Source organism: Macaca fascicularis, chromosome 20 (assembly GCF_037993035.2).
Source record: "Macaca fascicularis isolate 582-1 chromosome 20, T2T-MFA8v1.1".
Classification (NCBI taxonomy): domain Eukaryota; kingdom Metazoa; phylum Chordata; class Mammalia; order Primates; family Cercopithecidae; genus Macaca; species Macaca fascicularis.
The window spans coordinates 9,706,563-9,720,387 of record NC_088394.1 but is presented as its reverse complement, the minus strand read 5'-3'; the positions used below and the strand labels follow the sequence as shown (position 1 = coordinate 9,720,387).

At 51.1% G+C, this 13,825-nt stretch overlaps 1 protein-coding gene across 1 annotated transcript in view; it reads left to right on the top strand.

Annotated features, from left to right (window-relative positions):
- The first annotated feature begins 258 nt into the window (after nucleotides 1-258).
- USP7 (ubiquitin specific peptidase 7) overlaps nucleotides 259-13,825 on the top strand; it is a 73,599-nt gene continuing 60,032 nt past the window's right edge. Inside the window, exon 1 of the mRNA XM_005591224.4 lies at nucleotides 259-958. Within this exon, the coding sequence (XP_005591281.1) occupies nucleotides 880-958 (79 nt within the window). The 5' untranslated portion in view covers nucleotides 259-879. The remainder of the gene's footprint in view (nucleotides 959-13,825) is intronic.

The following is a 13,825-nucleotide window of genomic DNA, read 5'->3' as shown; positions in this document are numbered from 1 at the left end:
CCAGGCGTCCCGCCTCGGCCCCCACGGCCCGGGGGCAGCGAGCGCCGAGGGTCCGCCTCGGGACCGAGGGGCAGGCGGCGCCGGGACGCGGCGCTGCGGGGCGGGCGGGCGGGCCTCGGCGGCGGCGGCGGCAGGCGGGCCGCTCCCTGCTCCGCCTCCCGTGCTCCGCCCTCCGCTCCCGCTCCGCCCTCCGGCTCGGCGCCCGCCCGCTAGCTCTCCTCGCTCGCTCGCTCGCTCCGCGGCCCCCCATGCGGATGTGACATTTCACGCCGCCGCCATTTTGAGAGCGAGCCGAGCCGAGCTGCCGGGCGCCGCGTCCGCTGCCGGAGCCCCGACGACGACGCCGAGGAGGCGGAGGCCGCGGCTCTCGGAACGCGGCCGGCCCGTCGCCCGCCCGCGCCGCCGCTCCCGCCGGCCCCAGGGCCCGCAGGCCCGCCGCGGCCGGCCAGGCCTCCCGCCCGCCGCGCCCGGCCCGAGGCGGGGCTGACTCCGCGGCCCCCGCCCGGCCGCCCTCCGCCCCCGGCCGGCCCGCAGCCCCGCAGCCCCGGCCCGGGCCCCGGCGGCGGGAGGCGGGCCCCGCGGCGGCGGCGGCGGCGGCCGCAGCGAGCGACAAGGCCGCCCTGCCCGGCCCGCCGGCCGCCCGCCCGCCTCGGCGCCGAGATTGGGCGAATCGCGAGCAAGTACGTGCGCGTCTCCCTGCCGCCGCCGCCGCCCGCCGCGGGCCGCCCCGGGGCCGCCGCCGCCGACGACGCGCGGGAGGAGGAGGAGGAGGCCGCCCCGCCGCCGCCGCCGCCGCCGCCGCCCCGGCTCGCCGCCGCCCGCCAGCCGGGCTCGCAGCCCCGGCCCCCGGCCGCAGGCGAGGCCCAGGCCGCGGCCGACATGAACCACCAGCAGCAGCAGCAGCAGCAGAAAGCGGGCGAGCAGCAGTTGAGCGAGCCCGAGGACATGGAGATGGAAGGTGAGACCCGCGGGCCGGCCGCGGCGGGGCCGGGGGGCGCCTTTCATTGTGGCCGGGGGAGCCGCGGGAGCCACGCGAGGGGCTCGCCATCTTTAACCAGGCCCCGGGCGGCCGCCGGGCCTCGGCCTGGCCTCCCGGCCCCGGCCCGGCGAGGCTGCAAAGTCATGCCGGGTCCGCGGGTGAGGGGCGGCCGCCGGGGCCTCGGCCCCGTGCATTGTCCCGACCACACGTCCGCCGGGCCTCCCCGGCACAAAGCGCCCAGAGTTGTAAAATTCGAACGCTCCGGCCGCGGAGGGACGGAGGTGTTTTCTCACCCAGGTTGGGAGGCGGGCTCCGGGGACCGTCCCGGTTCTGGGGCGTCCGGTTGGATCTGGTCTGGCTGGGGAACTCCTGATCTCCCCGGGCGCGGGGCTCGCCCGCACCTGCTCCGGTGCGCTCCCCCGGAGGGCGCGCCGTGGCTCGGAAGCGCTCCTCCAAATCACTTTCTAACAGCACTGCCTAGCGTCGGGCTTACATTCTAAAACACCTGCAAGGAACGCAGATGTTGTCAGGCTTTGGGCTGGCCCAGAGTTCTGATCCGGGCGCTGTTGTTTTCCGAATCCACCTGTTTTTCTGGGAGTTTGGTACCTGGCAGTGTGTGGTGCAGCCAGCATCCGGCCAGGTGTGCGCTTGCAGCCGTGCGAAAGCCCCGCCGCACATGGCTGCCTGCATCAGAATTAAACCTGACTCGAAAGGTAACTCGGTTTTCTGCCGATGTGGCAGTAATTTTCCAGGGCACTGTAGTTTGAGGTATAGAGTCTTGGTTATAAGGGTTTGATGTAAAGAACACTGTAAAGAGAAGGGTGTTGGATTTACGGAGTTGGTCATTGGAAGGCACTTTTTCTCCTGGCCCATTCCACTGAAAGCAAAGTCCGAATGGTCTTTAAAAAGTTTTCTTACCTACGTGACGGGTTCAGGCTGTCGGGAGTCAAATGGAGGCCACCTGAATGAAAAGGGCGTGGAATGCTTTATTCTAGTTTTACTTTTAGCAAGGGATCTTGGGTTGCGTCAATGAATGAAGCTCCAGGGGAGCTCAGGAAAAGCAGTGTTTAGTCCTGTGCGGTGGCTCCAAGTGTGGGGCGCTGCACACCGGTTGGTGGGAACACTTAAGCGTGACTGGTGTTCCCCTCTGTATAACTTACTGCCAGTAATTGGATGGTCACTGAAAAAATGGCTGGCCAGGTTGCAAATGGCAAAGTGGCTGGGATTCTGCACTAGGCATTCCCCAGTGGTATTTATCAGTGGCAGTAATGGGGGACAGAAGAGCGTAGTCCACGCCAAGCACTGGGTTATCTGTTTCACTTGGCCCCAGCAAAGCAGCAACTTTGCAGAGCGCCTGGTATGTGTGATTAAACCAAATAACTGAAAAGATGTACATTGCTGAGAGAATTTTGTGTATTCCTTTTGTGCTGTATTTTGCAGCCCATCTAAAACATAAAAAAAGGTTGCTTTTCAGTTTCCTTTTCAAATGGTACCCGATGAAGACGAATATCCAATAACACGAGCATATGGATTTCCCATGACATTGTCCTGCTGCTTTCCAGGTGTCTTTGGACACCAGTGAGAATTAATAAACAGAGACATTACTGTAGAGCCTGTGTGTTACAGACCTGTATCTTTGGGAAAATGACCAGGTCCACAAATTTCAAGGTCTTTGCTTTTTTTTTTTTCTTGTGAGACAGAGTTTTGCTCTTGCTGTCAGGCTGGAGTGCAGTAGTGCACTCAGCTCACTGCATCCTCCGTCTCCCGGGTTCAAGCGATTTTCCTGCCTAAGCCTCCCAAGTAGCTGGGATTACAGGCATGTGCCACCACGCCTGGCTACTTTTGTATTTTTGTTAGAGACGGGGCTTCTCCATGTTGGTCAGGCTGGTCTCGAACTCCTGACCTGAGGCGATCTGTCCTCGTCCTCCCAAACTGCTGAAATTACAGGCGTGAGCCACCGCGCCTGGCTGGTCTTTACCTTTAGAAGGCTAGAGGGTGTTGAAGTTTTGGAAATTCAGCAGTCTCCATGCATGTTTTCAAGGCTACTTTCTTTTCTCATAAAATGAAGCTTTATTTTCATATTACAGTTTGTATTGGAAAGGTAACCCCAAGAACAGTTAATCTGTAAATTTACCAGAATCTCAAATTGGGTGGCAGTGGTTTTAGTTACTAATGCTGATTGCTTAAACTTAAGAAACTCCTTTCTTCTGACTGGGCGTCTGTTTCAATTTCATTATCGAGAAGGTCCCTTGTCTTGTCGGGAGCACATGAGGCTGTGGACAAATAATAGTGCCCTGTGAGTACCCACTGGTGTGTGGTTGAAAAAGCTACTTGTGTCTTACGCCATCTATTTCAGCCTTCCCAATCCTGAAATGCAGCCTTAACGATTGATTGGAATGTGACTTAGGACCCGAAAGAGTGAGAGAACACTTATGTTAAAAAGCCACAAGGGTGGAATTTAGCGGACTCTGGTTGGCTTCATGGACCAGGCTGTGAGTGGGGTCCCGGTCAGAGCTAGAGACTTGCACCTGTTTAGTGTCTGCCCCGGTGCCTAAAGAACCAGCAGCTGGAAACTGTCAGGGTCTGAACAGCTTGAGGAAGGGAAGGCTTTGTAAACCTGGAGCATCCTGCCTGTGCCTCCTGGGCAGGGTGGTTTCGAAGGAGCCTGGGAGACTGGTTCGGTTGGTTGGTTTTTCTCTATCAATATAGGTCAGTGTGAGTTTGCTCTCCGGCCTCACATTCTTGGGGTCGCGTTTGCTTTTGAGTGAACTCTGCCACAGCCCTTGGATATTCACTGGAAAACAGCAGTACTCTGGAATAGTTATTTTTATTTTTATTTTTATTTATTTATTTATTTTTTTTTGAGACTGAGTCTGGCTCTGTCGCCCAGGCTGGAGTGCAGTGGCCGGATCTCAGCTCACTGCAAGCTCTGCCTTCCGGGTTTTTTTTTTACGCCATTCTCCTGCCTCAGCCTCCCGAGTAGCTGGGACCACAGGCGCCCGCCACTTCGCCCGGCTAGTTTTTTTTTTTGTATTTTTTAGTAGAGATGAGGTTTCACCGTGTTAGCCAGGATGGTCTCGATCTCCTGACCTCGTGATCCGCCCGTCTCGGCCTCCCAAAGTGCTGGGATTACAGGCTTGAGCCACTGCGCCCGGCCTGGAATAGTTATTTTTAAAATGCCCTGAGCAGTTAGGAAAGTGATGAAGGGTAAAGTGCGGAGAGGGAAGAGGTGAGGGGCCTGATGCAGTTTGCTGGGGTTGCAGCCACACACTGCCTGTGAGGTCTGAAGCAGCCAGTTGCACGTTTCTAGTTGGAAGGCAGATAGAGCTGGGGAGGTGGTGGTATGATTAGGTCTGGCTGGGAATAAGGTTGCTTGGCAGTGTATTATTATTTGCTAACTTTGATGGCCATGGAGGTCTAGGGGCTGAAGGAGTGACTTGCATGGGTCTCTGCCCTCTGAATACTCGATGACGATGGTCATCGAATGGTCCGAATGGTCCCTGTAGACGCTGTTGAATCAACAGGAAATTATCCGGAGGCCTTGTTTCTGCATACAAACTGTTTTTTCAGTGGTGTGGTTCTTCTGCCCGAGTGAGCAGTCTCTCTTTCAGTGTTGGCTCTGAGAAGAATGGGATAGATGTTAGACTTTTGTATGACACTTAGACTGCTGCTATTAGGAGCAAATTAATGGGTCAGCTGCAGCTTCTGAAAAGAATTGATCATAGGCTTCTGTGTTTTTTGTTACAGGGATGGTGGTGGGTCTCTTCCAAACTTGTACAGTTACTTTTCTGCTGAAGCATGTTTGGGAGTAGAAAGTGACTTCTCTTGAACACACCCAGCCAGATAAACTTGTGCTGTTCTAATTTATTATAACTAACAGAAGATTCTTTCAAATAGCACTATAACAAGACAAAAATCAAATATTTCAAGGGTGTCGATTTTCCTTACGTTGACTTATGTTGCTAAGATAATTCTTTGCAAAGTTACAAGATGAACATCAGCTCAGAGAACCCAGTAGAGAAGAAATTAGGCCAAACCTAGCATCTCACTCTGATGTGAGCATGTCAGGTTTTAATGATTCAAAGCGATTCCCCAGGCTCCAGCTCTCCTGATTCTTTCAGGCTGCTGATATCCTCATTATAATTTTTTCTCTATAATCAAATGATCGATACCAGCAAATGTAGGAAGAAGGTATCCTTTTTTTTTTTGAATTAGTGTTTTGGAAAAGGAGAAAGAGGTCATTAAGTTAAAATTCATGGTAGGACAGACTGTGGTGGCTAAGGCAGTCTAGATTTAGAGCCATGCCTGGGTTTGAATCTGGGTTTTGCCATTTGATTGCTGTGGTACCTAATGCGCATTGCTTAAGCTCTTGGTTCCTCATTTTCTCTATCCCTTAAAGGGGGTCACTCATGCCCATCAAGGTTGTTGTGAGACTGGAATCGCCAGGCTCATGTAAAGTGCCTGGCATGGAATTTGGAGCATAGGAGATGTTCAGCGCATGGTGTTGCCTTGATGGTAGGGCTTTCGCAGCCAAGAAGACGTGACACTTAGGTTAGAACTAAAGTGGGGCACACACCACAGGTGGGGCCGTCGAAGATGGGTGCTATGCAGAAAGGGCCCGCAGTAACCATAGCCGATGTGGATTAGGAAGAAGCCATCCGGCCTCTGCCTAAGCAATGCTATTCCTGAAATCTTGGGCTTGATGTGCCTGAATAGGGGTTTTAATATTAAAGGTGTAATATTTTGAGAACGATTCACTGTATGGTAAAAGTCGAGTGGATTTGGTGCCATTTGCCACTAATGCTTAAGTTTAGTCAGCCTGGTGGCGTTCTGATGATTCTTGCGTGAGTGCTAGAACTCCCTACGAGTGTGGGGAAGTGGAGCACTAGTTGGTGGCAGGAAACCAGGTCCCTGAGTGTCCAGAGGTTGGGAGTCGGCCTTGAACTCTGCCGTCTCTATCCCACATCCTGTTGCCAGGCCCGTTTGGCTTTTTCAGACATCCCCTGAAAGCAGGCCCTTGCTGCCTCATGCTGGAACTGTGGCGGTAGCCTCCCTCTTGGGCGTGCTTCCAGCCTGCCCGACCCCACACGCTATGAAAGCTGCTGCCCACAGGACTTCTGTCTGTCACTGCCCTGCTGAAAAGGACTCGGTGTCCGGCCCTCCCTGCAGGAAGTCGCACAGCCAGGGTCTCAGGATGGCCCCAGCCTCCTTGGTGCTACTGACTCCCAGCACACATGCACTTGTGTGGGCACAAACAGGACAGATACCCTAGGAAAGAGGTTCAAAATCCCACCCAGGGGCCACCTTACCCCTAAGCCTAAAGGTCGCCTCTGCCCCTTAGCTTGCATAAGACCTGTACACTTTTTGCCTCACCTGCTACTGTGCTGGTGGGATGGGCGTTCGGGTGCTTCTTCCACACTGTTGGCTTGTTTGCTCTGAAGATGACCGTCTTAGTTTCCTATTTTGTTAAATTTATTTGTGGGAGATGCTCATTCAGGAAACAGTTTTTCAGTGTACTCTGAGAATAAACAGTAGTGCAGGAGATGGCTGGCTAGCAAGTGGCTCTCAGAAAGAGACGCTGAAGCCATAAAACGGTATTGCTTTGATAGGTGATCATTCAGTTTTATTGCTTTTAACGTTAACGTAATGGTGTGTTTTTGATCCTTTTGGAAGTAAAAGCTCGTTTTCCAGACAAAGACATTGCTAGACTTTCATAAATAACTGAAAATTTCTTTCGGGTATTTTGTAAAGTCTATTTTTGTTACCGTTTTTGTGTTTTTAAATTTTTTTTTTTTTTTCTTTAAGCGACAGGGTTGCTCTGGCTGTAGTATAGTGGATGATCATAGCTCACTGCAGCCTTAAACTTCCGGACTCAGGTGATCCTCCCACCTCAGCCTTCCAAGTAGCTGGGACCGCAGGGCTGGGGTGACCACATCTGGCTAATTGTTTTTTTTTTATTTTAAGTTTTGTAGAGATGGGGTCTTACAATGTTCAAACTGATCTGGACTTCCTGGCCTCAAGCGATCCTCCTACCTGAACCTCTCAAAGCACTGGGATTATAGGTGTGAGCCACCTCACCCCGCCTGTTTATGGTTTTTTGCATGAGTAACAAATAGCGTGGATATCCTGCTTGATTTCCAAGGCAAAGAAATTTTACCCTGGAGAACAAGAGTTGTAACAACATATTTCTTGCCATGTACCATGACAGAGTTAGATGTTAAATGTCACCTGCTTTAGAAATTGCTTGTTCTGAAGTAATTTGGACTTAAGAAAGTTGGAGGAAGCAGGGTTTTAAGTGTCATGCGTAGGCAAGAAAGTCAGTTATGCCATTTTTCTAGTAAGTTAACACATGCCTCGGCTAATGAGAAGTCAGATGTGTTGAAATTTTTGAAGAGAAGCAGATCTACTTCTGAGGGTTGGTAATTTTAACTTTTTATTTGGAAGTTGGAAACAGTAATTAGTACGTTTCTTGTATGGGGAAATACACCAACCTGAGCCAGAGCAGGGATGCTTCCAGAATTCAGTGATGACGCCCCTGAGACAGAGGCTGGCAAGAACCCAACATGGGGTGGGAAGAGGGGCGTCTGGGAGAAGGCACCCTGAGAAGTAGCGTCGACTTGTCTGTGTTGTGCTGCCCAGAAGGGCTGGGCATGTCTGAGGCTGTGCTGGGAGTCCTGGTGGGTAATGTGGCACTGCCTGCCGGGGGCTGGGCTCTTACTATCCTATGCCTGTGGCTGTGTAAAGCAAAATCTTCTTTTTTTTTTTTTTTTTTTTTTTTTGAGACGGAGTCTCGCTGTGTCGTCCAGGCTGGAGTGCAGTGGCCGGATCTCAGCTCACTGCAAGCTCTGCCTCCCGGGTTTTTACGCCATTCTCCTGCCTCAGCCTCCCGAGTAGCCGGGACTACAGGCGCCCGCCACCTCGCCCGGCTAGTTTTTTTTTTGTATTTTTTAGTAGAGACGGGGTTTCACCTTGTTAGCCAGGATGGTCTCGAACTCCTGACCTCGTGATCCGCCCGTCTCGGCCTCCCAAAGTGCTGGGATTACAGGCTTGAGCCACCGCGCCTGGCCTTTTTTTTTTATTAAATGAAGTCTCATTTGTTGCCCAGGCAGGAGTGCAGTGGCACGATCTCGGCTCACTGTAACCTCTGACCCCAGGGTTTAAGCCATTCTCCTGCCTCACCCTCCCGAGTAGCTGGGACTACAGGCACACGCTACCACGTCCGGCTGATTTTTGTATTTTAGTAGAGATGGGGTTTCACCATGTTGCCCAGATAGTCTTGACCTCCTGAGCTCAGGCAGTACGCCCGCCTCAGCCTCCCAAAGTGCTGGGATTAGAGACGCGAGCCGCCGCACCTGACCCGAATTCAGTTCTTAGTGTACACCTTAAGGGGTGGAGACACTATTGTGAGGTCACAGCTGTTCATAGTCACAGAGATGCCCATGTTTCCTTGGAAGGAGCCCATGTTACCTGCCAGGAGCTTTAACTTCATGAATGTTTGAAACCTGGGAACAAGCGTTGTGGGCCATTCTCAAGGTGTTCATTCTCTTTGGGTCGTTGAGAATCTAAAAGCTATTTAGAAGGAGACTCCCTTGTGAAACCAGAACAAGTCATGTGATTTTCCTGCCTACCATAGAAGATTAAAAAATCAGGCCCCTCTGTTTTGATTGCATGCCAGTAACGAAGGTTTCCTGACATCCCGATACTGGGAGGGCAGTGTCTTGTGTTATGTACTAACCTCCAGCTCTTGCAATAAGTTGTTAAACTGGCATCTGGTTGGGAAAGTGTGCTGTGTGAGTTTGATAGGGTGGCCTGTATTGTGGAACATCCTCCCATCCCAGGGTGTGGCCGCAGGTGTCTGGGTGGTAATCTAACTTCTGGCTGTCTCTCTTGCCACCCCATTCACAGTACTTCAGAAGAAGTTGAGGGGAGTGTTTCCAAGGGACACTGTGTGGCATTGCTGTGAATGTGTAGGCTGAGCAAACCTTTCTGCTCCGCAGCCCCTTAAAAAAGCTGTAAGCCATTGACCTCAAGTTGCAAGTACATTTCATCCATAAGACTTTGGGGAATAAATTATATTTCATGACTCTTAATTGATCCTGTGCAATTGCTATATATATGTACTTTTTTGTTTTTTGTTTTTGAGGCGGAGTCTCACTCTGTTGCCCAGGCTGGAGTGCAGTGGTACAGTCTCTCCTCACTGCAAGCCCCGCCTCCCGGGTTCACACCATTCTCTTGCCTCAGCCTCCCGAGCAGCTGGGACTACAGGCGCGCCACACCACGCCCAGCTAACTTTTTTGTATTTACTGAAAATAAATACGAATAATCTCTCTAGTGAAAATAAATCTCTCTACTGAAGAGAGAGGGTTTCACTGTGATAGCCAGGATGGTCTCAATCTGCTGACCTCATGATCTGCCCACTTTGGCCTCCAAAAGTACTGGGATTACAGGCGTGAGCCACCGCACCCAGCTTTTTTTTTTTTTTTTTTTTTGAGAAGGAATCTCGCTCTGTTGCCAGGCTGGAGTGCGGTGGCACGATCTCGGCTCACTGCAACCTCCGCCTCCTGGGTTCATGCCTTTCTCCTGCCTCAGCCTCCCCAGTAGCTGGAACTACAGGCGCCCGCCACCATGCCCGGCTAGTTTTTTTTGTATTTTTAGTAGAGACGGGGTTTCACCGTGTTAGCCAGGATGGTCTCGATCTCCTGACCTCGTGATCCACCCGCCTCGGCCTCCCAAAGTGCTGGGGTTACGGACGTGAGCCACCCCACACGGCCCACAATTACTGTTATTAAACTATGAAAACTTCAAGTAAATACATACTTTCATATTTAGTAAAGTTTTTGGCAAGTCTTCATCTCTGTAGAAAACTTCAAGAATGTATCCTATAAACTTATAGCTAAATTGTCTTCCATTGCAAAAAATAGATTCTGGATTTGACTTTGAGTTATGGTTAACAGGGTAATCCTAAAATCTCACAGGCTGTAATGTGGTCCGATTGCCTGTGACCTGAATGCAGTCACGCCTCATGTGATGAGTTTGAGAACACCCAAGCTGCCTCATGCTCTGTTTAGAGAGATGAGCGAGCCCACTGAACACATGTTTGGATGTTGCAGCAGAGTCAGATTTCTTTTTTTTTTTTTTTTTTTTTTTTGAGACGGAGTCTCACGCTGTTGCCCAGGCTGGAGTGCAGTGGCGCGATCTCGGCTCACTGCAAGCTCCGCCTCCCGGGTTTCCGCCATTCTCCTGCCTCAGCCTCCTGAGTAGCTGGGACTACAGGCGCCCACAACCGCGCCCGGCTAATTTTTTGTATTTTTAGTAGAGACGGGGTTTCACTGTGGTCTCGATCTCCTGACCTTGTGATCCGCCCGCCTCGGCCTCCCAAAGTGCTGGGATTACAGGCTTGAGCCACCGCGCCCGGCCCAGAGTCAGATTTCTTAAAAAGCCATCTAAGACTCAATCTCCATTTCCTTTAGGTTCCCAGGGGCACCTGTTCAAAGCCTCTGCTTTGAGTGGCACTGCATGGGGCACCTGTCTTCTCCCCAAGCCCCGTTTCTTACTGTCTTGGTTTCCCCTTGGATCGTAGCTCAGACTTCACTTAGTGGCAGAAGGGGTGTCCTTGGTGTCCTGTGGTGTCCACAGAGGCTGGTGTAGGCTTTCGTTCATCATACGTCTCCTAACTGGCAGGAACTGGGCTGGCTGCTGGGTTATGGTCCCAGCTCTGTCCCCGATGGGACTGCCTCAGAAAGTGAAGGTACCCTGAACACGTGTGCAGGGGAGGGCTTTGGCAAAGCAGCTGTGGTGGTGTAGGAGAGACAGGACTGGCTTACTGCGGGGAGGGGGAGCCTCGGGTGAGGCCTCACAAAGAAGGCGACACAGCTGAGTGTGAAAAGAGGAGGTGAGGCCAGGTGTAGTGGCTCACGCCTGTAATCCCAGCACTTTGGGAGGCCGAGGCAGGCAGATTACCAGGTCAAGGGTTCAAGACCAGCCTGACCAACATGGTGAAACCTCGTCTCTACTAAAAATACAAAAAATACCTGGCATGGTGGCACACGCCTGTAATCCCAGCTACTTGGGGGGCTGAGGCAGGAGAATCGCTTGAACCCAGGAAATGGAGGTTGCAGTGAGCCAAGATTGTTGCCACTGCACTCTAGCCTGGGTGACAAGAGTGAGACTCTAGCTTAAAACAAAACCAAAAAAAAGGAGGCGAGTATGGTCACAGGCAGGAGGGGTTTAGGAATAGCAGGGTGAGTTTGGGAACTGCCAGACTCTGACTGGAGGTTTAGGGTTTGTGGTTGGCAGAATGATGCCCCGTCCCCCAAAGGTGCCCATGTCCTAATTGCTGAAACCTGCAGATGGGATTTTGCAGACGTGATTGAATTCAGGATCCCTAGTGAGGAGATGGGCCGGCGTGCCGCAGGTGGGCCTGGTGTACTCACAGTCATCAGCGCCAGAGTGAGGGGACCTGAGAAGACAGGGGCAAGGGAGAGCCCAGGAATGGGGCGGCTCTAGGACCTGGAAGCAGCAGGGAAACATTTCCCCCAGAGCCTCCAGAAGGATTGAGCCCTGGCCAGCACCTTGGTTTTAGCCCAGTGAGACCCATTTCAGACTTCGACCTTCAGAGCTGTGAAAGAACAAGGTGTGTCAACTTACCTGGTTCACCCAGAGCAAGTGGCAGAGCTGGGATTGGAACCCGTGGTCTGGCTTCACCTTAACCAGTACGCACTGTTGGTCATAAAGTAGCGGTTACTGATTTTTAATAATTAAATTTTAATCATTACTATTTTTTTGGAGACAGGGTCTCCTTCTTGTCCAGGCTGGAGTGCAGTAGTGCGATCACCGTTAACTGTAGCCTCAAACTCCTGGGGCTCAGGCAGTCCTCCCACCTCAGCCTCCCTAGTGACTGGGACTACAGGCACTCCACCCACGGCCAGGTTTTTTTTCTTTTTTGTATAGATGGGGGTCTACTTTTTGATTTAAACACTCTACTGCTTTCATTCATTTTCCTACCTCATCACCCAGAAGTCATGAACTGCAGTTGGGCTTCCCAGTCTGAAGGTTGTGGTGTGGTTCACCACATGCTTTGAATATAGAAAGTAACCCACTGCCTGAATAGGCCAGGGCCACTGATCCACTGCAGGTGGCATTTGGTGGCATAAAAAGAGATGAAGCAAAATAATGCACGTTGGTAGATTTCTTCCTTTGTGAATCAGGTGTTCAGTAACAAGTTTTAATGAGATCCTGAGCTGAATGAATCATTCCTAAAGCAAACCATCCTGGGCTGTATGTGTCTCTGAGTGTATGGAGAGATTTAAATGTGAAAAGGCCTGAGTCTTGTCTCCCAGGGCTCAGGGTGCAGGTGCACAGCATCTCAGCATACCCAGGTCTCTAGATGTGCAGAATTAGATATTACAGCATTTTAGACTTAAGTATAGCCTCATGGGTTCAGGTCCTCAGTCATCCTCATGCCCACAAACCCTCTGCATTTACAGATGAGCAAATAGGATATCCAGGCGCTCTCTCCAAGCCCGCAGAGCTCATCACATGAACCTGGCTGGCTCAGACCCAGGTGGGTGGGCCCCCTGCTCCCCAGGCTGTGTGCTCTTGAAGCCTTGGCCAGCTGGGGTGGTGTCCTTCCTGTTGCCTAAATCACCTAGTTTCTTTAAGACGGCAGCTTTCACAAGGTGGGAGGAAAACTGGGTCAGGGCTACTAGAGGCTCAGGATTCCTTTACTGAGCAGAGGTTGAAAGAAATTAGGTGACTTAAGAGGCCAGTCTCCTTGTTTCATTAACTTGTAGTTAGCTGTGTGGTATTTATTGTTTCTGTGGCGTATTTTGAATATTTTCCATGTGGGCCTCTTTCCCTGACAGTAGATTTTAAAGATTAAATATGTATATGTATATACACACACGTATATATATTATGTACATCTTCATAGGCAACTTTGGAAACTATTTAGTTTGTAAAGTGACTGTAGCAGTAAAAAAACCAGTGGCAAGACTACAGTTTTAAATACAGAAATCCTTACTTGGTTTGACTTTAAGTCTTGCCTGTTAAGTCACTGATTGAAGAAAGCGGAAAGAAACGTGGCTTTTTGATCTTAGGTTTCTGCACGTGCCTGCTGCTCACACAATGCACGAGAGCTGTGAATTCTTTGGACGTTGCATCAGATCAGTTTTTTTAGTCTGTGCACAAATATTAGCTTGAATGCTTACTGGTCACTAATTGTACATGTGGTTCTCTTGGGAAAAGTAAGACAGGAGATCCAAGTTCTGGCCTCAGGAGTGACGGTGTGCACAGAAACAAATGACACTGAGTGCCCGCTCAGACCACTGTCATGTGCTGGTCAGTGCCTGGGGAAGACATGCATGTAAGCCAGGTGATCCTTGGGTCCCTTGCCAGTAGGACGTGGCCCTCCAGGTGACTGGTTGAGCTTCAGAATGCAGGGCACCCGGGCACATAGCTTCTGAATCTTGGACACTTAGCAGTGCCATGTTCATGGCAGGCAGGGCTGGGGTGGTAACTGAGACTGTTGTCTCTGTCAGTGCCCAGTCCTATGGGAAATGTGCTGCTGAAAGCTCTGTCCCAGCCCGAGTGATCAAAGTCTTCAGTGTTCTCAAGTTGGGGTTAATTGCCTATGGGTAAGGGATCTGGAGAGAGGAAGAACATGTTAGCACCACACATCTGCATTTACTGTTAATGATCAGTATTTCATTTGGAAATCAGAAGCTGTTATTTAAAATCTAATTGTTTTGATGACATTAAGTCCTATACTTGTTAAAAGGGCTTTTATTTTTATTTTTATTTTTTATTTTTATTTTATTTTATTTTTTTTTGAGACGGAGTCTTGCT